This window comes from Tamandua tetradactyla, chromosome 4 (genome assembly GCF_023851605.1).
Source record: "Tamandua tetradactyla isolate mTamTet1 chromosome 4, mTamTet1.pri, whole genome shotgun sequence".
Lineage (NCBI taxonomy): Eukaryota > Metazoa > Chordata > Mammalia > Pilosa > Myrmecophagidae > Tamandua > Tamandua tetradactyla.
The window spans coordinates 85,455,883-85,480,157 of NC_135330.1; the positions used below are offsets into that span (position 1 = coordinate 85,455,883).

General features: G+C 44.5%; 1 protein-coding gene across 1 annotated transcript in view; it reads left to right on the forward strand.

Annotated features, from left to right (window-relative positions):
- The window catches only part of LOC143680325 (voltage-dependent N-type calcium channel subunit alpha-1B-like), a 100,076-nt gene that overhangs the window by 43,782 nt on the left and 32,019 nt on the right, over positions 1 to 24,275 (forward strand). Inside the window, 5 exon segments of the mRNA XM_077156825.1 lie at positions 8,728 to 8,840; positions 11,581 to 11,712; positions 11,943 to 12,015; positions 20,958 to 21,075; positions 23,484 to 23,551. Of these exon segments, the coding sequence (XP_077012940.1) occupies positions 8,728 to 8,840; positions 11,581 to 11,712; positions 11,943 to 12,015; positions 20,958 to 21,075; positions 23,484 to 23,551 (504 nt within the window).

Below are 24,275 nucleotides of genomic sequence, written 5' to 3' on the forward strand. Positions count from 1 at the left end.
GTTCTTTGATGATTATTAATTTTGAGCTTTATCCCATTGTTATCAGAGAAAGTGTTTTGCTTAATTTCACTATTATTAAATTTATAATGACTCAGTATGTGTCCCAGCATATGATCTATCCTGGAGAATATTCCATGTGTCTTAGAGAAGAATGTATATACTGGTGTTTTGGTATGTAATGATCTATATATGTCTACTGTATACCATTTGTCCTATTGTTTAGTTTTTCTACTTCCTTGTTGATACTCTATCTGGTCATTCTATCTACAGTGGAGAGTTTTGTATTGAAGTCTCCTGCTATTACTGTTGAAATGTGTAAAGCTCCTTTCAGTTTTTCCAATGGTTGCCTCATGTACTTTGCAGCTCATTGATTGTGAGTGTATACATTTATGATTGTTATTTCCTCTTTGTGAATGTCCTTTTTATTAATATATAGTGTCCTTTGTCTCTTATGATACCTTTACATTAAAGTCTATTTTGTCTGATGTTATTATAGCTATTCCTGCTTTCTTTTGATTACAGCTTTGCATAGAAGATCTTTTTCTGTCCTTTCACTTTCGATCTACCTCTTTCCTTGAGTCTAAGATGCATCTCTTGTAAATAGCATATAGTTGGATTATGTTTTTTTAAACCATTCTGCCAGTCTGTATCTTTTAGTTTGTGAGTTTGGTCCATTAACATTCAAAGTAATTATGGTAAAAGCAGTTCTTGACTTTACCATCTTATCCTTTAGATTTTATTTGTCAGATCTGTATATTATTTTCTTTCTCTCTCTTTTTATCCTTAAAATTACCTTTACTCATATTCTTCAACTCTGCTCTTTTCCAGATCTCCCTCTCCTGTCTTTTTTTTCAGTTGACAGGTCTTCCTTTAGTATTTCTTATAGGGCAAGTCTTTTGTTGACTAGTTCTCTCAATCTTTGTTTGTCTTTGAAGATTTTAATCTCTCCCTCAATTTTGAGGGATAACTTGGCTGGATAAAGAATTCTTGGCTGAAAGACTTTCTCATTCAGAATCTTAAATATATCATACCGCTGCCTTCTCGCTTCCATAGTGCCAGTTGAATAGTCTGAACTCAGTCATATATATTTTACCTTGAATGTAGTAGTTGCTTTTCTCATGCTGCTTTCAGGACTCTGTTTCTCTTCAACAACTGATGTTTGATTAGTATGTATCTTGGAGTAGACCTATTTGGATCTATTCTATTTAGAGTTCGTTAGGCCTTTCATTTGTGTATTTATGCCTTTTATAAGGGTTTGGAAGTTTTCACCGATTATACCTTCAACTAACTTTCCTAGCCCTTTACTCTTCTCTTCTCCTTCTGGGACACCAATGATTCTTATATTTATGCATCTCTCCTTGTCCATCATTTCCCTGAGATGCAGTTCCATTTTTTCCATCTTTCTTGCCATTTATTCTTTCGTGTGCTCTAGTTCAATTGTTCTGTGTTCTAGCTCACTTCTCCCTTCTGCTTCTTTGAATCTGCTATAATGTGTCTCTGGTATATTTCACATTTTCTCTACTGTATCTTTCATTTCTATGAGCTCTGCCATTTTACTGTATAATCTTTTGAATTCTTCCTTATGCTCTTCTGTTGTCTTTCTGATGTCCTTTATTTGTGTTTGTAAAAGTTCTCTTTCTCTGGTGGTTTTTGATCGAGCTTCATTCCATTGTGATCAGAGAAAGTGCTTTGAGTAATTGTGATTTTAAATTTGTAAAGACCTGTTTTGTGTCCCAGCATGTGATCTATCCTGGAGACTATTCCATGAGCACTAGAGAAGAATGTGTATCCTGGTGTTTTGGGGTGTAACAATGTACATATGTCTGTTAGGTCTAATTCATTTATCAAGTTCTTTAACTTTTCTATTTCCTTGTTGATACTCTCTCTGGCTGTTTTATGGAGGAGAGCAGTGTATTGAACTCTCCAACTCTTATTGTTGAAACGTGTTGCTCCCTTCAGTTTTGCCACTTTTGTCAAATGGCAGTTTGTCAGTTTGTCTAATGTACTTTGGCACTCCTTGATTCGGAGCATTGACATTTATGATTGTTATTTCCTCCTGGTGAATTGTCGCTTTTATTAATATATAATGTCACTCTTTGTCTCTTATGATGCCTTTATATTTAAAGTCTATTTTGTCTGATATTAATATGAAAACTCCTGCTTTCTTTTATTTGAGCTTGCACAGAACATCTTTTTCCATCCTTTCACTTTCGATCTATTTGTGTCTTTGTTTCTAAGATGAGTCTCTTGTAAGCATTATAGCTGGAGTATATTCCTTAATCCATTATACCAATCTCTATCTTTTAAGTGGTAGATTTAGTCTGTTAATATTCAAAGTTATTACTGTAAAAGCATTTCTTGAATTCACCATCTTATCCTTTGGATTTTACTTGGAGATCTATATATTCTTTTCCCTCTTTGTCTTTTTATGCTTTAAGCTACCCTTACTGGTACTCTTCAATTCTGTGCCCTCCTCCAGACCTCCCTCACCTTTTTTTTTTTCAGCCAACAGAACTACTGCTAGTATTTCTTGTAGAGCTGGTCTCTTGTTGACAACTTTTTTCAGCATTTGCTTGTGTGTGAAAACTTTAATCTTTCCCTCCGTTTTGAAGGACAATTTGTCTGGGTACGGAATTCTTGGCTGTAAGTCTTTCTCTTTCAGGATCTTAAATATATCATACCATTGCCTTCTCACCTCCATCATGCTGGTTGACTAATCCAAACTCAGTTTTATGTGGTTTCCCTTGGTGTAGTAGATTGTTTTTCTCTTGCCACTTTCAGGATTTTCTACTTCTATTCAACATTTGACAGACTGATTAGTATGTGTCTTGGGGAAGGCCTATTTGAATTTATTCTATTTGGAGCTCATTGAACTTCTATGATTTGCATATTTATGTCCACTATAAGGGTTGGGAATTTTTCTCCCATTATATCCTCACTAATCTTCCTAGCCCTTTACTCTTCTCTTCTCCTTCTGGGACACTGATGATTCTTATATTTGTGTACTTTGTTTTGTCCATTGTTTCTCTGAGAGTCAATTCAAATTTTTCCATGTTTTTTCCCATTTGCTCTTTTGTGTGTTCAAAATCAGTTGTCCTGTCCTCTAATTCACTTATTGAATTATGTTATTGTTTCTTCTGCCCCTTCAAATCTGCTGTTGTATGTCTCTAGTATATTTTTTATTTGGTCTACTTCCTCTTTAATCTCTATGAAATCTGCTATTTTTCTATTTATACTTTCAAGTTCCTCTGTGCTCTTCTAGTGTCTTTTTTATTTCCTTTATGTCACTAGCCATCCGACTGATTTTATTTAGTAAAGTTATATGAACATCTTTGATTAGTTGTTCCAAAGTCTGTGTCTCCTCTGGTGTCTTAATTTGGTCATTAGGCTGGGCTCTATCTGTCTGCATCTTCACATGGTTAGTGAGCTTCTGTTGCCTTGGAGGCATGTAAATACCTTGATAGGGTTCCTTTGCTAGCTTTCTCATCCCTGACTCCTGGTCTGTGCATTCCTGAGGGCTCCCGGCCTCCATTTGGAGATGGGCACATTAGACTGTTTGCACTAGCTGGATGGTCTCTGGTTCTCTGTGTCTCCGTTCTTCAGCTTTTGCAACCAGGGTTTCCCTATGTGGGGTAGAGATTCTTCCAGGTCACTTACACCTTGGAATTGACATTCCCAGTCACCTATTTCAGTATAAATATCCTTGAGTATTCCCATATTCTGTGTTCTCTCTGGAACCTTTGTCTGGTCATTTGGCTGGGTCATTACTGCCTAGATCTTCACATGCTTTGTGATTTTCTGTTGTGTTCGGGGCCTTTGTTTGTATCTTGTTATATTTATCTTGCAAGTTGGTTTCCTTCACTCATCTAAAATTTTATATTTACTTGGTTTTCATTGAAGGTTTCATTTTGTACTTAGTTTACCAGTAATTCCCTACCAAATCAAGGTCCAGATCTCATGTAGGGGGTACAGTTCAATTTGCAGGGCTATTAGAAGCTAAGCTTGGATGTACGGGTAGTTCAATGGCAGAATGGCTGCCCACCACACAGGAGACCAGAGTCAACTCCCAGTTCGTGCTCTCCCCCCAAAATAAAGAAAGATAATAATGAAATAAAGACATGAAAACCAATGAGAACAAAAACAAAACACACCTCAAAAGTAATAGGTGCCAGAGTAAAAATAAGACACCCCAGGATATATTGGGAGTGAACTCAGATTGGTGCTGATCAAAGGGAGAGGAAATTTAAGAAAAAAAAAATGAAATGAAATAAAATAATAAAAATATATAAAATAAGAAATAAAAATAATCGATAAAAAACAAAATAGCTATAAAATAATGAAAACAATTATGCAACTAGTAAAAAATATATAGAAAGAATGTACTTTTTAAAAAGGTGAAAAGAAAAACAAGAATATTTAGAAATGGGCAGTGTGATGTTTGCTAACCTGTATTTACCCTTTCTCACCAGCAGGTGGCAATCCTGAGGCTCCTCCCTTAGGCTTCCCCTTCCTGGCCACAGGGTCTCAAGGATGGCATGCTTGGGGCGGGGGGCTGCTCCCATCTGGAAGTGGATGGACTGCTGGTCCCTGCCAGCATGACTGGGAGTCGACCAGCATCTGGGGGGTCAGCTGACCTGCAGTGTTGCTGGGTCCATCAGATACCACACCTATGGGGTAGATATTCCTGCACCTGGCCAGGCGATCACTCCCAGTGCCCAGAGGTCTGTCCCCTCATTATTTCTCCCTTATGATGGATGATCAGGTCTGCCTCTGGAGCCTCTGTGAACACTGTCCATTATAACCTGTGTGTGGAGGTCTCCCCAACCCGCAGCTGGGCAGACTGGAGCTGAGGACAGTCAGCTCCCTCCTATCGCACCTCCCCACACAGTGGGGATTTGGTCACCTGACCCACCTCCCTGGCCCTGTCCCTACACTGCCCCACCATTCTCCTCCCCCAAACTCCCTAGAGACCCTGTTTGATCACTTACATGCATCAGGACTGCAGTCTTGGTCATTTTCTTCCTGTTAACCATCTTGTTCCATGGAAGCAGGGGTGAACTCATTCCACTCTGCTCTGCCATCTTCCCAGAAGTCTCCCCCCCCCCCTTTTTTTTTGCATGGGCAGGCACCAAAAACCAAACCTGGGTCTCAGGCATGGCCGGCGAGAACACTGCCGCTAAGCCACTGTAGCCTGCCCTCCCTTGTTTTTTTAAAAAACAGATTTGCTGGGTATAGAGTTATTTGTTGCCATTTTTCTTGTTTTCAGCACTTTAAATGTGCCATTCCACTGCCTTCTTGCCTCCATGGTTTCCGTGATAAATTGGTACTTAGTCCTATTGAGGCCCCTTGTGTGTGGCACATTATTTCTCTCATGTCTTTCAGAATTTTCTCATCTTTGGCATTTGGCAGTTTGTTATAATATGTTGTGGTGTGGGTCTATTTGGGTTTATCCCCTTCACTGACTTTTTTACTTTTTTCTCCAGCCTTCTCTGATCTGCTCTTCATCCCTGTAGGGAATTTTTGATTTCTGTTACTGTGATTTTCAGCTTTGTTCAGTTCTGTTTTAAATTTGTTTTTTCTATTGATACTCTCTTTGTATTCATCCATCATTTTCCTGATTTCCCTCAGCTCTTTCCATGTTTTCTTTCAGTTCTTTGAGCATGTTTAGGATCATTTAAAAAAAAATTAGGTATGTCCTACATCTGGTCCTCCCCATTGATGGTATATAATGCTTTAATTTTCTCCTCTGCTTGAACCATTACTTAGTATTTCTCTGTATGTTTTGTTATCTCTTATTGAAAACTGGATGTTTTGCTATTTTAATGTGTTATCACTGAAATTTAGACTCTGAGACTCTGCGGCATCTGTTCCTTTAACTAGTAGCCAGCAAGTATTACTACAGAACTTTCCTTGAATCCCAGGAGCAAACAACAAAAATAGTATGGCAAAAAATAAAATGGCTTTCCCAGTTGTAATAGCTAGATTCAGTTGTCAGCTTGGCCAGGTGAAGGTACCTAGTTCTGTTGCTGTGGACATGAGCCAGTGGTACATGATCTTCATCTGTTGCTCATTACAGCTGCAGTTGGCTAGGAGGCATGCCTGCTGTAATGAATGATGTTTGATTTAATTGGCTGGTGCTTAAATGAGAGAGTGCAGTGTAGCACAGCCCAAGCAACTCAGCATACCTCATCTCAGCACTCACAGCTCAGCCCAGGCCTTTGGAGATGCAGAAAGAAATCACCCTGGGGAAAGTTGTTGGAACCCAGAGACCTGCCAGAGAAGGCTAGCAGAGACCACCTTGTGCCTTCCCACATAAGAAAGAACCTCAGTGGAAAGTTAGCCGCCTTTTCTCTGAAGAACTAATGAAATAAATCTCCTTTTATTAAAAGCCAATCCATCTCTGGTGTGTTGCATTCCAGCAGCTAGCAAACTAGAACACCAGTCTTTGCAGATTGTCCCCTGTGAGGGCTCTGTTTCACAGCTTTTCCATACAATGGGATTAAAGAATAGCTTGAAGCCAGAATGTAGGGGACTGACTCCCTAATCATTTCTCTGCATGTATTTTATCTTTGGCATGCACATGTGGCCCTAGGGATTCTCCCATTTACAAGGACATGAATGTCCTCTCTTCCCTAGGAAATAGTTTCCTTAAGGTCCCAGGCATTGCATGCTATGTCGTATAGCCAAGAATCCTTGCCTTGGGTAGCCATGAATTGAGTTTTTCTCCCACAGTATTCTTTAGGACTGCTCTTTGAGCTGCTTTCTACACATAGGACAAGTTCTGGGATTTTGTACACACAAGACAAGTTCTGGGATGGCAATCCTGTAAAGAGTGTCCTCATTCAATCTCCCTGGCTGACACCAGACAGACTGGGCCTAGCATATATGCTCCTAGTTTGTGCTTTAGGGTTACTCTGCTCCCTCTGGAACCCAGACCAGGGACCTGCATTGGGAGCCCAGTCCAGCTCTGTGCCACTCTGGTGAGGGGATGGGGAGGAGCCAATCAAGGCACCACAAGTTCCTGTCATTCTAAACTTGCCTTTTTCTTGATTCAGCACACACCATTACTGCAATCCTTTAATTGTTTTCTGGAGCTTTAAGAAAGATGTTTCTTTCAATTCTTGCTGGTTGTTCAGAGTCTGTGCACAGATAAAGCCCTGAAGCTTCTCCTTCTACCACCTTGAACAAGGCAGGGCATTGTAGGAGATTCTCAAGAAACTGAAAAGACAATCTGTAGAATGGGAGAAAATGGTGGTCAATCATTTATCTGGTATGGGTTTAATATCCAGAATATATAAAGAACTCCTGCAGCTTAATAATAAAAAGACAAATAGCCCAATTTAAAAATGGACAAAGGATGTCAATAGTCATTGCTCTAAAGAAGATATACAAATGGCCAATAAGCACATGAAAAGATGAACATCTTTAGCTATTAGAAAAATGTAAATGAAACCCATAGTAAGATAATTCTTCACACATGCTATGATAGCTGTTATTTAAAAAATGTAAAATAACAATTGTTGGTGAGGATGCAGAGAAATAGGAACCTTCGTATGTTGTTGATAGGAAGGTAAAGTGGTGTAGCTACTGTGGAAGACAGTTTGGTGGCTCCTTAGAAAGTTAAGCATAGAATCACCATATGACCTGGCAACCCCACTTCTAGAAATATATCCGAATAAATTGGAAACTGGGAACCAAACTGTTGTTTTTACACCAGCGCTTATAGCAGCATTCTTCACAGATAATGTGATTTTGTTTGGGATGATGAAAGAGAGCTGCATAGGTAGTGGTGAAAGTTAGACAACATTGTCAATATGCTTTATGTTACATAAACATACACTTAAAATGGGTAAGATGTTTTTAGCATATATTCTGCCACAATAAAAAATGAAAAAAAGAATAAAAAATGAAATATTTTATTTTACCTTCATTTATTCCTTCTCCAATGCTTAGCTTTTCCTTATATAGGTCTACATTTCTGATCCATGTTATTTTCTTTTTCACTCAATAACTTAACATTTTTGCAAGGCAGGTCAGTAGTTAAAAGAATTCCCCTAATTTGTGTTTCTCTGGTAAAGTTTTTATTTCTCCTTCACTTTTGAAGAATAATTTTGCTGGGTATAGAATTCTAGATTGGTGGGTTTTTCCTTCAACACTTTAAATCTTCCCTCTACTCTTTCTGAGTCACTCCCCCAGGACTGACCAGATGGCCCTTCTCAGAGTACATGTGAGGGACGATGGTCACCCTGGGTGGGTGCCAGAGGCCTGCTGACCTCCAGGCCCCCAGCTTCCACACCCGTGGAAATGGGGCACACTTGATGACCATGTGCGGACTCCTGTCAGTGGGAAGAAATAGTCAGTCACAATTCATGAGTCTGACCACCTCCAAGCAGTGGCCGGACAGGGAGGGGAAGTTACAAGGAACTGGTTGGTGGTGAGGGCTATCTGAAATGGTTTGCCTGAGGTAAAGCACGGATGAGACATTAGACAAGTGGGTTTAACGTCAGGAAACTGACAGGCATAATGCTGCCCCATGTCCTGTCTCCTTGCCAACTTCCTGTGTCTGTAGGTTGGGGGATGACAGGAAGGACAGGTTGTCCTGAAAATTAAGGAGCTTGACCTGTGTGGGGGTGGAATGGGGGGAGTGGGGGCAGGCGACACCTAGAGATGCAGGGTGACCACACGTGGGGACGCTGACACGTACACACAATGCCGTCTCCTTTGCAGGTCATTGTGGGGAGCATCTTTGAAGTGGTTTGGGCTGCCATCAAGCTGGGACCCTCCTTTGGGATCAGCATGCTGCGGGTGCTCCACTTGCTGAGGATCTTCAAAGTCACCAAGTATGTGGTCTTTGTGCTCCCAGGTGCAGGACAGGGTGCGAGGTGTGGAATGTGTGCTCTTGGGTGCAGGACAGGGTGGGAGGTAAGCAGCTCTGGCCCAGCGAGTTTTGCCAGCAATAGTGTAAGGAATTCAGGGTGCCAGCCTGGATCTCAATCATCGGGATGTTCTTTTTGTGGCTTATAATTAGCTTACATTTAAAAGATGGTTATGAAGCAGCACATGCTGAGATCCAAGTCCATCCCCAGCAGAACACCTCTGCCTTGGGGCTGCTTCTAGCTCGGTGCTGCCAGCCCTCTTTCTAGTTCTCCAAATAGCTAGCAGTCTGCTATTTCAGACCATCCTCTCTCATGAAACTCCCATTCTTGTGTCCCCAACCTTCAAAAGATGAATTAATAGAGAAAATGCATGTTAACAGATAGAAGTGTTTTCATCTTTCTGTCCCTGAATCTTACCCACCTACCTTGCAGCCCCCACTCTAGAGAAGGGAGAGAGCTCAGGGTGACCTGTGGAGGCCTGTGTTGGAGTGGCCCCTGAGCCCTGAACCCATGGCCTCCAAGAACCAGCCTGGAGCCTCCAGGGCCCCCTGCCCAGCCTGCTTCCTCTGCTCTCTCCATTCTTGGGTGTGACCCTATGTTGTGAGTCTCCTGAGATGAGGATGCTGAATTTCCAGTTTTACCCATTTGATTCTCAGATAACCCCGTATGCATGTTGCTCCGTTCTGCATAGAAGAACTGATGGAATGCAGTTAGTGAGAGGAGCTGGGACAAAATCTGGTCCCAGTCCTGCCAGAGGTTGGAGTGGAGGGCAAGAGGGACAAAAACTCTTCCACCACAATTCTACCAGTGGCAAAAGCTGGAGGTCACCCTCTCTTAACCATCGTTGACCAAGTGGGAACCCACAACTGCCCTGGGTTCACCTCACCCTGGTTTCTGAGGCTGCGATGCCACCAGCAGCTGAAGTGCAGGATGCCAGCGCCCCCTGGCCCTGCGGTGTCCTTGGCAGACTGGGCCATGTCCTTGCAGGGTCAAGCACCAGGCCTGCTGCCACTGACCCACTCGGTCCCACATGGGCACCACCCATCATGAATGGGGACATCTGTCTGAGTAGGCCAAGTCCCATCAGTCTTTCACCATCTACTTGAACTCTCAGCCCAAGACTTCTGTGGACATGAGGGTGTATGTACAGCAGAGTTTAGGCTGGCCTTCTGTGGGAATTCAGGCCAGTTTGGTCTGCCAGCACTTGCTGAGCATTTAAGGTGGCATGTCCTCAGCCTTCTGCCGCTTTCCTTGAGATTCCAAGGGAGAGGGGCCTGGTGAGTGCCAGCAAAGGCTGCCATAGCACCCACTGTCTCAGGGGCTTCAGGAAGAGGATGGTCCTCAATTGCCTGGAGGAGGGCCAGTCTAGACCCCTACTCACCCAGGCAGGTGGCTGGATTCCTTTTGGCCCATCTGCCCACCAGCCCTCAGGTACCTTGAAGAGAACTGGGGGTGGTCTGGGCCTCCTGGATGCTGGACTATGTCCAGCTTTGTGTGTTTCATTCTGCCTGGAGAGGTGACCTCTGACCCTGTTATGGCCAGCTCAGTGAAATGGATGGCTGGACCTGGGTGGGGCTTTTTTTCCCACCCAAGCCTGGGTGCAGGGCTTGGCAACCAGAAGAGAAGCAGTGCAAGCTCTCGGGAGCCCAGAGCAGCACAGGGGACGGGCCTGAGGTGAAGAAGAAGAAATAGGAAACAGCTGAGGATTAGGGTCAAGAGCAGAGCTTCGTGTTGTCAGGCCTTCACCTTGGTTTCCTCACCTGTAAAATGGGGACAGAAGTAGTATTTACCTCCAGGATTTCAGTCACACTTGTAAAATGTTTACTATAGGGTCTTGTAAATGGTGGATGCCTAATAAATGCTAGCTGTTGATGTTATTGTTATTTTCTTCATACCTGAAGTAATGCTCAGGGAGCAACAGATGATTCCATTTAAGAAGGGAGGGGCATTCCAGGGTGAGGGTATAGCACTTACAAAGGAACAGAGGCATGTTAGGGTGTCCCTGGTGCTTGGGGGTGACTCACTTGGACTTCTGAGAAATCTGTGCACCCTGGGTCTCCTGAGAAAGTTCCCTCCAGGACTGGAGGCTATGCCTGGAGGAGGCTATTGCCCTCCAGGAGTGTTTGTGCGGCAGGATGGGGAGGAGAAGAGCATTGGGGGAGGCCAAGAAACCTCAATCCTGTCACATCCCCACCTCAAGTGCAGGCTCCAGACCACTCATGGTTCTTGGAGGTGCTTGCCACTGAACACACTGCCTGGTACAGCTGTGCTTTTATCACAAGCTGGACTTGCTGCTGAAGTCTGGTCTGTGTTTTGGCTCAGCTCCATTATCTGCCTGCTGATAACAGACAATTGCAGGACCTGTGGCTGATGGATGTTGCGGGGAGAGGGAGAGAAAGAGTGGGCCAAGGATGAAGTCTGGGTTTTCTGGCCACCTGATGGATGGTGGCATTTTTCTTCTGAGAAGAGTGACAGGAGGAGGAGCAGGTTTGAGATAGAAAGGGTGAGCTGAGCGCTGGACACGTGTCTGTGCCTCCCAATGGGCCTCCAGGTAGAGAAGTCCAGGATGGTAGGTCTCAAACTCCAGGGGAGATTTCAGTGGGAGCATCAGGGCTCAGAAGGGCACAGAAGGCACAGGCTAAGAGCCAAGGGCCAGAAGAGGGTGAAGCTCAGTGTCTAGACAGACCTTTCTGTCTCCCTCCAGCTACTGGAACTCCTTGTGGAACCTGGTCATGTCGCTGCTCAACTCCCTGAAGTCCATCATCAGCCTCCTTTTCCTGCTCTTCCTCTTCATTGTGGTCTTTTCTGTGCTGGGAATGCAGCTGTTTGGGGGACAGTAAGTGGTGCCCTAGAGGAGAGGGTATGAGCTGCATTCCACTTGGAGTTTGAGTTCTGAGCAGACAGTTCTGCTGCTGATCTCCTCCACCTGCCTTCCCTCCCTGAAGGTGCTCAGTGGGAATTTGGGGGTTTAACCCCAGGCTGGCGACTCTGAGAAAGCAGCCCATTGCAGTCTGTAAAAAGCTTCTGATGGAACTGATGCTTCCCAAGACTTCTTGTTTTTCTCAGGTTCAACTTTCAAGATGAGACACTGACAACCAACTTTGACACCTTCCCAGCTGCTATCCTCACTGTCTTCCAGGTAAGGTTCTCTGCACACTCCTGGTCTGCTCACTTCTCATCTCCTTGGGTGCCGGGAAGGTATCCTCTTCTTAGTTCCTGAGCACAGCTCAGACAGCTGGCATATCAGACAAACTTTCCACAATATGTAAGATCACATAGGGGGCAGGCCACAGTGGCTCAGTAGGCAGAGTTCTCACCTGCCATGCCAGAGATCCGGGTTTGATTCCAGGTGCCTGCCCATGCAATAAAACAAAAGAAAAGAAAAGAAAAAGAGATCACATAGGAAATAAACATAGGCAGGTTTGCAATGTGTTGGTCTCCAGTTCTAGACCCCAGCCTGATTGGGAGGGAAGCTGGATGCTACAATGCCATCTAAGGGGTAAGTTTAGTTCCTTAGGGACCAGACCATCTGACAGATACTGGGCTTCAAGTCACTAACTTATCTTCTTGACATCTCAGACCTGGCATCATGTCTCTCTTTTCTTCTCTGAGAACAAAAACACAAACACTCCTTAAACACCTCTCCCCAGTGTCTAAGACCACAACAGACCCCTCAGTTCTCTTTTGTATCTGGAGCCCATGCTCCAACCAAGTTCCTTGGAAGTCAAGGCTGTGGGCCCATTTTCTGCCATGACTGACCTCACCAATATGTTGACACCACTGTATTTCCACTCTTCTGACCCCTGTTTGTGTGCCACATCAGAGAGGATGTTGTCTCACCCACCATGACCCTTGGGAAAGTCTCACAGGCTGCATAACCTCCAAGTCATGGATTTTGCTTGATGTCCCTAGCCTCTTAGGCTATCAACCCTACGGAACTTGTTTTTGTGCTACCTATCCCTTGCTCTGAGTTCCTGTCATCCCAGGCTCAGCTCACCATTCTTATTGCTTAGCCTTGTATGCCCTCCTTCTGGTTCCCTTTGTTTGCCATTCAAAATTCCTCTGGACAGTTGTGGTCCTGTGGCCACACAGGAAGAAGTAACCTCTCCTCATCAGCCTCCTTTGCTCAATCACCAAGTGGATCACAATTCCTAGGAAAGGTTATGTGGCTAAAACTATTCTTAAATTACAAAGCATACAAAGAAAACAGGAAATTATGACCCATCCATGGAAAAAAATATTTGACAGAATTCATTTCTCAGGAAGCCTAAACATAGAAATTACTGGCCAAAGATATTAAATCAACTGTTGTAAATATTCTTAATGAGCTAAAAGAAACCATGGACAAAGAACTAAAGGAAATCAGGATTAGGTATGAACAAATAGGGAATGCCAATAAAGAGACAGACATTTTAAAAAGAAGGCAAGTGAAATTCTAAAGGTAAAAAGTACAGGTACCAAAATGAAAAATTCATTAGGGCAGGCCACAGTGACTCAATGGCAGAGTTCTCGACTGCCATGCCAAGGCCGGGTTCAATTCTCAGTGCCTGCCCATGCAGAAAGAAGAAACAAATTCATTTGAGGGGTTCAAGAGCAGATTTGCATAGGTATAAGAAAGAACCAGCAAGCTTGCTGATAAGCAACTGAAAGTATCCTATTTGAGGAACAGAAATTTGAAAAATGAACAGATCTGAAAAAAAAAATTGTGGGACACCATTGCATGTACCAAAATAACATCATAAGAGTCTGAGAAGGAGAAGAGAGAAAGAGACAGTAAAAAATTTTTGAAGAAATAGTAGCCAAAAACTTCCCAAATTTTGTGAAAGACATGAATATACACATCCAAGAAGCACAATTCACTACAAATAGAATAAAGTCAAAGATATACACAATGAGATGCATTATAATCAAATTGTTGAAAGACAAAGACAAAGAATCTTGAATGCTGCAAGAAAGGCACAACTCCTCAAGTATAAGGGATCCTCAGTAAGATTAGCAACTGATTTCTCATCAGAAATCCTGGAAGCCAGAGGGCAATGGAATGACATTTAAAGTCCTTTCAGGACTGTGAACCAAGAATTTGCTATATGGCAAAGCAATCCTTCAATAATGAATGAGAAATTAAGACATTTGCAGAAAAACAAAACCCAAGGAAATTTGTTATTTGTAGACCTTCCCTACAATATGCCTAAGGGAAGCTACCATACTGGAAGGAAAGGACACTAGACATTAGCTCAAAGCCAAATGAATAAATAAAGGACACTGGTAAAGATAACTGCATCAGTAAATGGAAAAACCAGTATTATTGTTCTTTTAGTTTGTAATGCCTCCCTTTTCCTATATAATTTAAAAGAAATGTATAAAGCAGTAATATATATTATGGGCACACAATGTGAAAATATGTAATATTTCACCATAATGATATAAAAAGGGTAAGATAGAGATGCAGAGTAGCAGAGTGTTTTTATACTATTGAAAGATAAGTTGGTATTAGTCAAACTAGATTGTTAAAAGTTTAAGATATTAACTATAATCCCCAAGATTGTACTCAGTTATTTCACTAAGAAAATAACTTTTAAAAAGTATGTGGAAGAGGAAACAAGAAGGGACTCAATGGATACATTACTAAAAAAATCAACTAAATACAAAAAAGGCAGTAATGGAATAGAGAAACAAAAAACACAAGACATACAGAAAATAAGTTGCCAAATGAATGGCAGAAATAAGTTCTTCCATATCACTAATTACTTTAAATAAAGATGCATTAAATTCTCCAATTAAAAATGTAAGAATGTAAGAGTAGATTAAGAAAGATCTATTTATATTCATGTCTCAGACATATTTTAGATACAAAGATATAATGAGGTTTAGAAAGTAAAAGGATGGAAGAAGATATTCCATGCTGTGCTGGTTTGAAATGATGTATGTACCCTAGAAAAACCATGTTTTAATTTTAATCCCATTTTATAAATGCAGCCATTTCTTCTAATCCCTATTCAGCATTGTATGTTTGAAATTATAATTAGATCATCTCCCTGGAGCTGTGATTTAATCAAGAGTGGTTTTTGAGCTGGATTAGATAGAGGCATGTTTCCACCCATTTGGGTGGGTCTTGATTAGTTTCTGAAGTCTTATAAAAGAGGAAATATTTTGGAGAATGGGAGATTCAGAGGGAGAGCAGAACAACATAGCCATGAGAAGCAAAGTCCACCAGCCAGCGACCTTTGGAGATGAAGAAGGAAAATGCCTCCTAAGGGAGCTTCATGAAACAGGAAGACAGGAGAAGAAGCTAGCAGATGACCCATGTTTGCATTGTGCCCTTCCAGATGAGAGAGGAACCCTGACTGTATTCATCATGTGCCTTTCCAGATGAGAGAGAAACTGTGACTATGTTTGTCATGTGCCTTCTCACTTGAGAGGGAAACCCTGAACTTCACTGGTCTTCTTGAGCCAAGGTATCTTTAACTGGATGCCTTTGATTGGACATTTCTATAGACTTGCTTTAATTGAGACCTTTTTTTTACCTTAGAACTGTAAACTAGCAACTTATTAAATTCCCCTTTTGCAAAACCATCCTTTCTGGTATATTGCATTCTGGCCGCTAGCAAACTAGAACACATGCAAATAGCCAAAAGATATCTGGAGTGGCTTTGTTGTCAGAATAAAAATTAAGTCAAATCAGGTTACAAGAAGAACATTATATATATATGGCTAAAAAGGCCAATCCATCAAGAAGATACAATGACTATAAACATATAAATGTTAAAAACAAAGTTCCAAAATATATGAAGCAAAATTTGACAGAACTAAAGGGATAAATACACAATTCTACAGTAATAGTTGGAAAATTCAGTATCCCATTTTCAATAATGGATAGAACAATAAGACAGAAGTTTACAGTTCTAAGGCTGTGAAAATATTCAAATTAAGGCAATACTATGAAAATGTCCAATCTAAGGCATCCAGGTAAAGATACTTGGTTGAAGAAGGCTAATGATGTTCAGGTTTTCTCTCTCAGCTGTAAGGGTACATGGCACCATCTTCTAGCTTTCTCCCCAGGAGTCTTCAATGGCTTCCCCAGGGCTCTGTCCATTCTGGTGGCTCTCATAGCTCTTTCCAAATTGGTTCCCTCTTAAAGGGCTCCAGTAAGCAATTCCACAGAAATTGACCACTTGTTAGATCACAATGAAAATTCCCACTAAATTAAAGAATTGTTACCCTACAGAACACATTCTTCATATCATTTAAATAGACTAGAGACCATTGAGAAAAAATCATTTTAATTGTTCCCTATATTTGAAATCTGAAAGGTGCACTACTAAATATTGGTGTAAAGAGGAAATCACAATGGAAATGATAAAATGTTTAGAATGGAACAAGAACATAAAAATTTATGAGATAAAGCTGAGTTAATACTTAGAGGGAAATTTAAATTTTAAATGGAGTGATCAAAATACAAGAAAGACTGAAGATAATTAAGTACTCGTCTCAGGAATGTAGAAAAAAGAATAATAAACTGAAGAAAACCTGAGGGCAGGAAAATCATAGTATATGAGCAGAAATGAGTGAAACAGAAAACTAAAAACCCAGTTGACAAAATCATGATAAGCTTGTTCTCAGGAAGACTAATAAAGTAGAAAACTTGATAGCAAGTCTGATAAGAGAAAAAAAGCACAAATAAAAATTACAGTTCTAAAGGGAGATATGATACAGAAAAGGGGGAGATTTTTTTGAAGCCCCAAAGAATGCAAGGGTGATTGAAAACTTAGATGCATTTTTATAGGAAAAGATAAATTACTTAAATTGGCTGAAGAAGAAATCAAAACTCAGATAAAGTCATAACCATTAAATAAATTGAACTGTAGCCTGTCTGCTTCCTGCCCTGGATCCAGTCAGTTACAGAGGTGAGTTTTACTGACTTCAGAAAACAGAAAATAACTGACTTAACTCATTTCACAGAAGGGAATGAATCACTCACGAGACTAGTACAGCCTTGATTCTAGAGCCAGAAGTAGGCAAAGAAATGTGTCCCTGGCCCCTAAGCACTGCCCCACACAGAGGACACCCAACACTTTGGCTTGGTCAGGTGGACACCAACAGTCCAAAATAAAACAATCAAAACTCAAACCCTGCTGGGTATTAAAAAACAGAACCTCATAGCTAAACAAAGCTAAACAATAATTTATTAGCAGAATTCCCTGTCTTTACAGGTTAAAAGAGGAAACTAATCATGTCAGTAGATGCAGGGAAAAATATCATTGATGTCAACTTTCATTCATAATAAAAGCATCTTATCATACTAAAAATCAATAGGACTTAAAAAAAAAAAAACTCGTAAAGATTATTTCCCAAAAACCCAGAGTAAGGAGGGTGATAGCTAAAGGGTCCTTTGGGGGGGGGGTAGGTGTGGGGGGATGAAAGTGTTTTCAAATTGACTATAATGATCATTGCACATATCTGTGAATATATTAAAAGCCATTGAATTGTATACTTTAAATGGATGAATTATATGTGAATTATACTTCAAGAAAGCTGCTATTTAAAAAACTCATAGTAAGCCTCATAAATAATAGTGAAATATTAGAAACATTATCATTAAAAAACAAGGAAGCCTAATGTGCTGGTTTGAAATTGTTATGTACCCCAGAAAAGCCAATCTCTAATCCTGATTCAGTACTGCAGAGTGGAATCTCTGATTAGGTTGTTTCCATGGAGATGTGAAATGCCCAATTGTGGAGATGCCCAACTGTGGGTAGGACCTTTTGATTAGATGGAGATGAGACTGATTTTTGTACTTCAATCTTGGGTTCAGCAATATTAGTAAAGTCTCTCATTATTTCTAACAGATTATCTTGGATTTTCTATGTGAACAATCAAATCACTTGCAAATAATAACAAGTTTGTCTAATTCTTTCCAGACCTTCTCCCTCACTTCATAACACTGACTTATAATGCCTGAATACTAGGTACTTTAGTTTGCTAATGCTGCCAGAATGCAATATTCCAGAAATGGGTTGGAATTTCACTCAAGGTGCTTAGTTTACTGGAGTCCTTAAAAGAGCTCACAGAGAAAGAGACAGGTCTGAGTCAACAGGGACGTAGACATTTAGAGATGCAGGGACTGCTGACAGACATAGCCCTGGTGCTAAGCAAGGACTCACAGAAATAGCTGGAACATGAAGAGAAGAAATCTCCAGCCCTGGGAGAGGCTAAGCTCAGAGATGAAATCCAGAGTTTGCCCCAGAGCAGCTATAGTATGGCCTGACAGATGCTTAGAGAGGAAGCCACTGGCATCAGAAGCTGGAAGCAACAGAACCAGGAACCAGGACCAGCAGACACCAGCCACATGCCTTCCCATGTAACAGGCATCAGCCTTCCTTAAGTCAAAGTATCATTCTCTGGATGCCTTAATTTGGACATTTATGTGGCCTTAGAGCTGTAAACTTGTAACTTAATAAATTCCCTTTATAAAAGCCAACCCATTTCTGGAATATTGCATTCTGGCAGCATTAGCAAACTAAAGTACCTAGTATTCAGGCATTATAAGTCAGTGTTATGAAGTGAGGGAGAAGGTCTGGAAAGAATTAGACAAACTTGTTATTATTTGCAAGTGATTTGATTGTTCACATAGAAAATCCAAGATAATCTGTTAGAAATAATGAGAGACTTTACTAATATTGCTGAACCCAAGATTGAAGTACAAAAATCAGTAGCTTTCCTATATAACATTATTCATTTAAATAAGAAAAACTCTCATTCACTGTAGCAACACAATATGTTATAAGGTACCCAGGAATAAATCTAACAAAAATTATGTCAGACTTATATGGGGGTAATAACATAATGTTAGTGAAGGACCTCAGAGTAGGGCTGAAGATGTGGAGAGATGCATTATAAATGGGAAGGCTTTAAATGATAAATGTGTCAGTTCTCCCAGTCTAGTCTGTGAATTCAGTGCAATCCAGATCAGATCCCAACAGGACTACACTTGGAATTTAGCATATTGATTCTAATATTGGGAGAGCTAATGTCCAAGAACGTCAAGACATTTCTAAAGAGCAAGAAGGGAAAGTTTCCCCTGCATATATCAAGACATTTTTTAAAGCTAAGTAATGAAGACAGTGTGTTTCATATATATATAAAGACAAAACATCAAGTGAACAGACCAGGGAGCCCGAACATAGACAGGGATTTATGGCAGCAAGATGGCATTATCATTCCATAGGGGAAAGATGATGTGTTAAAAAAAATGGGTCTGGGAAAATTGGCCATATGGAAAAAAAAGGACTCTGACCTCACCGCCATACATACGTAAAACAACAGACTCCAGTTGGAATAGACACCTAAATATGAAAACTGAAACTTTAAAGGTATTTGAGGAAAGTATTTATGACCTTGGAATAGGGAGGGGTATCTTAAGCCATGAACAGTAGGGACCATAAAGGAAAAGACTACTAAAATTTATTAGCTAAACTTCTTTATAATACAAAAATAAGTTTAAAACAGACAGAAGGCATGAAGACATTATTTACAGCAGGCATTTCAGATGGATGCATATATGCAAGGGTGTGTTAGGAAGTCTTGCAGAGTGAGTGAGGAGACCCCCAAGAGGGTCCTGGTGGTGAAGAGGACGAGACTGGGAAACAGTGAAGGTGTGAGAACTGGGGGTGCATGTGCTGCTGCTGAGGTGAGATCCAGCCACTTTGGACCCTGAATAAAAACTGGAAACCTCTAAAGTATCTGTCAGGATGCACCAGTAAGTTGAAGGAAAACTATGCATTGGTTTACAGGAAAAAGTAGATTTATATGTATCAAAATGGATAAACCACAGAGATATAATATGGAATACAAACAGCTGCAGGGCGTACACAGTGTGAGCCCATCCTCAGTGTCTGGAGGTGCCTGCTGCATTTTCCTGCAGACAGGACATGTCATGTGTCCTCACCAGGCACTGGGGTGAGCAAGATGGTGTAGAACTTCCCAAAGGACCCTGACGCACACATGACCCGAGAGAAACAGTTTTCCTTTTGAGTGTGGACTTACGAGTGTGTGTTATTTGATCCTCCTGTACTTTCCCAAAAACAGCCACAGAAGAGAGTGGTGTTCTATGCAGCAGGGATTGCACCTAGTGTCCTTGCCCTGCAGGTTGATGTGGGGCCCTCAGGGAGGCCCAGTTCCCTCAACGGTCAACAGCCAGAGGGCAGCTCTGGGCCTGACAACTCCTGTGCTCAGCGCTGCCTCTGAGCCGCCCTGGACACCACTGCCCCCTTTTCCTGTGTGGAACAGCTCCTTGTTCCCAGCTGACACCTGAGCTGTACTCACCTTTGCAGGTCCAAACAGCTTTCTGCTGGCACTTGTGGAAGTTTTCTGGGGGCCGCAGAGGCAGCAAACCTGGGCCACAGGCGTGTGGGTACATGTGTGCCAGGTGGAGGTGGCCCTGCAGGCATGTGGGTGCTTATGTATCAGGTGCAGGTGTGTGGTTGCGTGTGTGCCAGGTGCAGCCACCCTGCAGGCATGTGGTGCATGTGCTGGGTGCAGATGTGTGGGTGCATGTGTGCCTGGTGGAAGCGACCATGCAGGCATGTAGGTACATGTGTGCAGGGTGCAGGTGGCCATACAGGCTTGTGGGTGTGTGTGTTGGGTGCAGGTGTGTGGTGGGTGCGTGCCAGGTGCAGGTAGCCCTGTGGGCATGTAGGTGCATGTGCTGGGTACAGGTGTGTAGGTGTGTGTATGCTGAGTGCAAGTGGCCCTGTAGGCATGTGGGTACATTTGTGTTGGGTGAGGTGTGTGCCAGGTGTAGGTGTGTGCTGGGTGCTTGTGCTGGGTCCAAGTGTGTGGGTGTGTGTGCCAGGTGCAGGTGTGTGCTGGGTGCAGGCGTGTGGATGCTTGTGTGGGGTACAGGTGGTCCTGCAGGCCTGTGGGTATACGTGTGTGCCTGGTGCAGGCAGCGTACATGTGTGTGGGTGCATATGCCAGATGCAGGCTGCTATGCAGGCATGTGGGTGTGTGTACTGAGTGTGGGCATTTGGGTGCTTGTGTGCCAGCTGTAGGCATCTACCTGCTGCTCCGTCTGCCCCACAGATCCTGACCGGGGAGGACTGGAATGTGGTGATGTACCATGGGATCCAGTCACAAGGTGGAGTCAGCAAAGGCATGTTCTCATCCTTTTACTTCATTGTCCTGACCCTGTTTGGAAATTGTATCCTTCTCTGGGAAGTTAATGGGCCTTGAGCTTTCTCCAGGAGCATAGGATGAGGAGGCGAGCAGACTGAACCAGAGAGTCTCTTAGAAATGTGAGCCTGGAGAGCTGGGAGGAGGAGATGGGCTTTGCAGACCAGGAAGGGCACACGGTCTGAGCATGGGGAGCCAGTGGCAAATGGTGGGGCCTGGCATAGTGAGGCTGCAGGCACTTTGGTCACCAACAGCAGCAGTTGGCTTGTTTTTTAAACTGGAATATAGGAGACCCATTAATTTCTGGCATTAGTCTTAGAAAACCTTCCTCTGCTGCAGATAAATGTAAAGGTGCATGTAGGAGAATGACAGGGTCAGGCTGGGGGACTCAGCAAGGCAGGAGAGGCGGGTGGGCAGCAGTGTTTCGGGCACCCACAGGGGTGGATCTGCAGCAAGAGCCGGCGCCTAGTCCCTGGACGTTGTTAAAGCAGATGCTCCAGCCCCAACCCAGGGCCCAGGCAGGAACATTCCTGCAGAGCCCAGGTGTTGTGCTGCTGGCTGCAGCCAGGAAAAGTTCTAAGCTGTGGCTCATGTGCCCTGCTGTCATCTCTGAGGAAGGAGCATGTTGAGCAGCCTGCTGGCCCCTGGCCTGCCCACTCTCCCCATCTGTCCTGCCCACTCTCCCCGTCTGTCCTGCCCACTCTCCCCGTCTGTCCTGCCTGCTCTCCTTGTCTTGTCTGCTCTCCCTGTCCTGCCTGCTTGCTCTTCCTGCCTGTTCTCCCTATCTGTCCTGCACGCTCACTCCCATCTGTGGCCCATGACCTGGCTCATGCACTCTGCTTCTGTCTGCCTGTCTGCTCCCCTGAGCTGTCACAGGCAGTGGCCCCTCATCTCCCACACCCTGTGCTGTGGCTGCAGATGGGTCCTCAGTCACATGCACAGACTCTGGTCCCCAGGGAGAGGTCTACGTCCCCCTGGGAGGCTGAGGCCCAAGGGTGGGGACTCAGTGGTGGCCACAGACATTCCCCTAGACATATACCAGCCTGTGCTCTCCAAAATGAGGCACCACCTCCCTGAGACAGAGGCCGGGCCCCTCCCACCCCTAGTCTCTCCTGCTGCCCAGTGTGTGCCTCTGGTCATCCCCAGCGACTATGCCCTCCCTACTCAAGTCTGTGCCTTGTGCTGGGGTGTCCTGTCCTCTGGGCTCTGCTGACACCCTGAGCACACTTACCTGTGGTGGACCCCTGAGACACAGCTCACCTGAGTCCAACTGGGGGGAGCACCTGCCTACCCCAGCCAGAGGCTTCTCTGCCCAGCAGGGGCATCACCTTGTCCCTGCCCACAGTCACTGGGACAGTGGTTCTAGTCACTACAGTTCTTTGGAGCACAAGGTTCCTAGCTGGGTGGCTGCCCCCAGGACCGTCTGGAGATGGGGTAGTGAGTGCACCTCCCCTCAAGTGGGTGGAGGCCAAAGGTGCTGCCTGGCACCCTGCAGTGCCCAGGATGGCCCCGCAGAGAATTCCTGGCCCAGAAGCAGCCATGCTGGCCTGAGAGCCCTGGAACCAAGAGATAACTAGGAGGCAGCCATGGGCGCCCCGGGCAGATGGGCAGGTGGGCAGGAATGGGGCTGGGCGCAGCTGGGGTGGCTCTTCAGGGCCCTGCTTTAGGGCCCAGATTGAGGGGATGCTGCCAGTCAGTGGTAGCATGAGCTGTGGGAAAAGGCACTTCCCAGGGTAGGACAGGAGAGCCTTGTGCAAGGAGAGGCCTGTGACAGCACAAGGGCACCCTGGAGAGATTCAGAGGACCAGGCTGGGGAGGAGGTGGCCTTGAGTGGTCCTGCAGGGGTGGGGGCAGCCCTTCCTTGGGGCTCTGATGGGGCTCTCAGAGCCCTGGGTGTGGTGCTGGGCACTCAGCGACTCTCAGAGCTGCTTTCCACCACAGAGAGGGAGGGACCCAAGCCTAGCCAAGGGCTGGAGCCCATAGGACCCAGCAGGTGACGGAGCCCCCTGGAGACTGCCAAGGCAGGGGGCATTTGTGGGGAGGAGCGGGAACAGATGCAGGGGTAGATGTGAGCAGAGCACAAGCCCTCATGAGGGGCAACAGGTGCAGGTATACCTAGCACAACCCCAGAGCTCAGGCTGAAGAGCTTGGGCTTAGGGGCAGTAGAGGAGGGTGGATGGTCCGGGACTGAGTGGAGGGGAGACTGGGAAGACTGTGAGAAGAGAGCTTGGCAGTGAGCAGAGTCTGGGAGCCTGGTGGGTCCTGGAGGCCAGGCTGGCCTGTGTTCAGGGCAGCGACAGGGCCTGAGGGGCCAGATGGATCTGGGTGGGCAGGCGGATGCCAAGGGCTGACGGGCCTGTTATCCAAGGGGGACTGGGGCTTGGCTGGGGGGAGGGTGTGGAGGCCAAGTTCCCTTCCTTAACTGGGGCCAACCAGACACCCTGCTGAATGTCTTCCTGGCCATCACGGTGGACAATCTTGCCAACGCCCAGGAGCTAACCAAGGTATGTGAGCAGGAGGCCACCTTCAGCCCCATGCTGGGAGGGGAGGGGAGGGGAGGCCCCCATCTCTCTAGTGAGGCCTGTGGAGCCTGAGGAGCTGCGGGCCTGGGTGCAGCCTCAGGTCACCTGTCTAGGGGAGTCCCTGAGCATCTGGGCAGGCAGAGGTCAGTCTGCCACTTGGGGTATGCAGGGAGAGAGCAGAGGCAGCTTGGAGAAACCTATGCCAGGAACGCTGAGGGAAACCTGGGCAGATGGCCCCGAGACATCCCTGCCTGGGAGAGTGGCCTGGAAGGCAGGATAGAGTGTGGGGACCCAGAGGGGCTGTGTCGCCTGGAGGGAGCCCTTGCAGCCTCAGGACTGAGGCTTCATTCAGGGTAGCTCTGTGAGGAAGGGGGAGTCAGACACGGGAGGGATGGGTTAGGTGCGCTCTAGTGGAATTCCAGGTCTAAAGGCCCTAAAGGCAGAGCAAGGACACCAGTGGTCATAAGGGCAAAGGGTCACCTGCTGCACCCGGGGCTGTGTGGTGGTGCCTCTATGTTCTCCCCTACACAGGCACCATCCACTCTTCATCTCTGGTCCAGGCCCAATGGGAGATGGGATAACACGTGTCTCCCTCTGTGACTTCCCTGCTGGGGACAAGGCTTCTCACTGCTTGGCCCTCCCCTGTGGTGCTGAGCACAGCACTGCTGGCATCTCACTGCTTTGTGACCTCCAGCCCAGGCTCCCC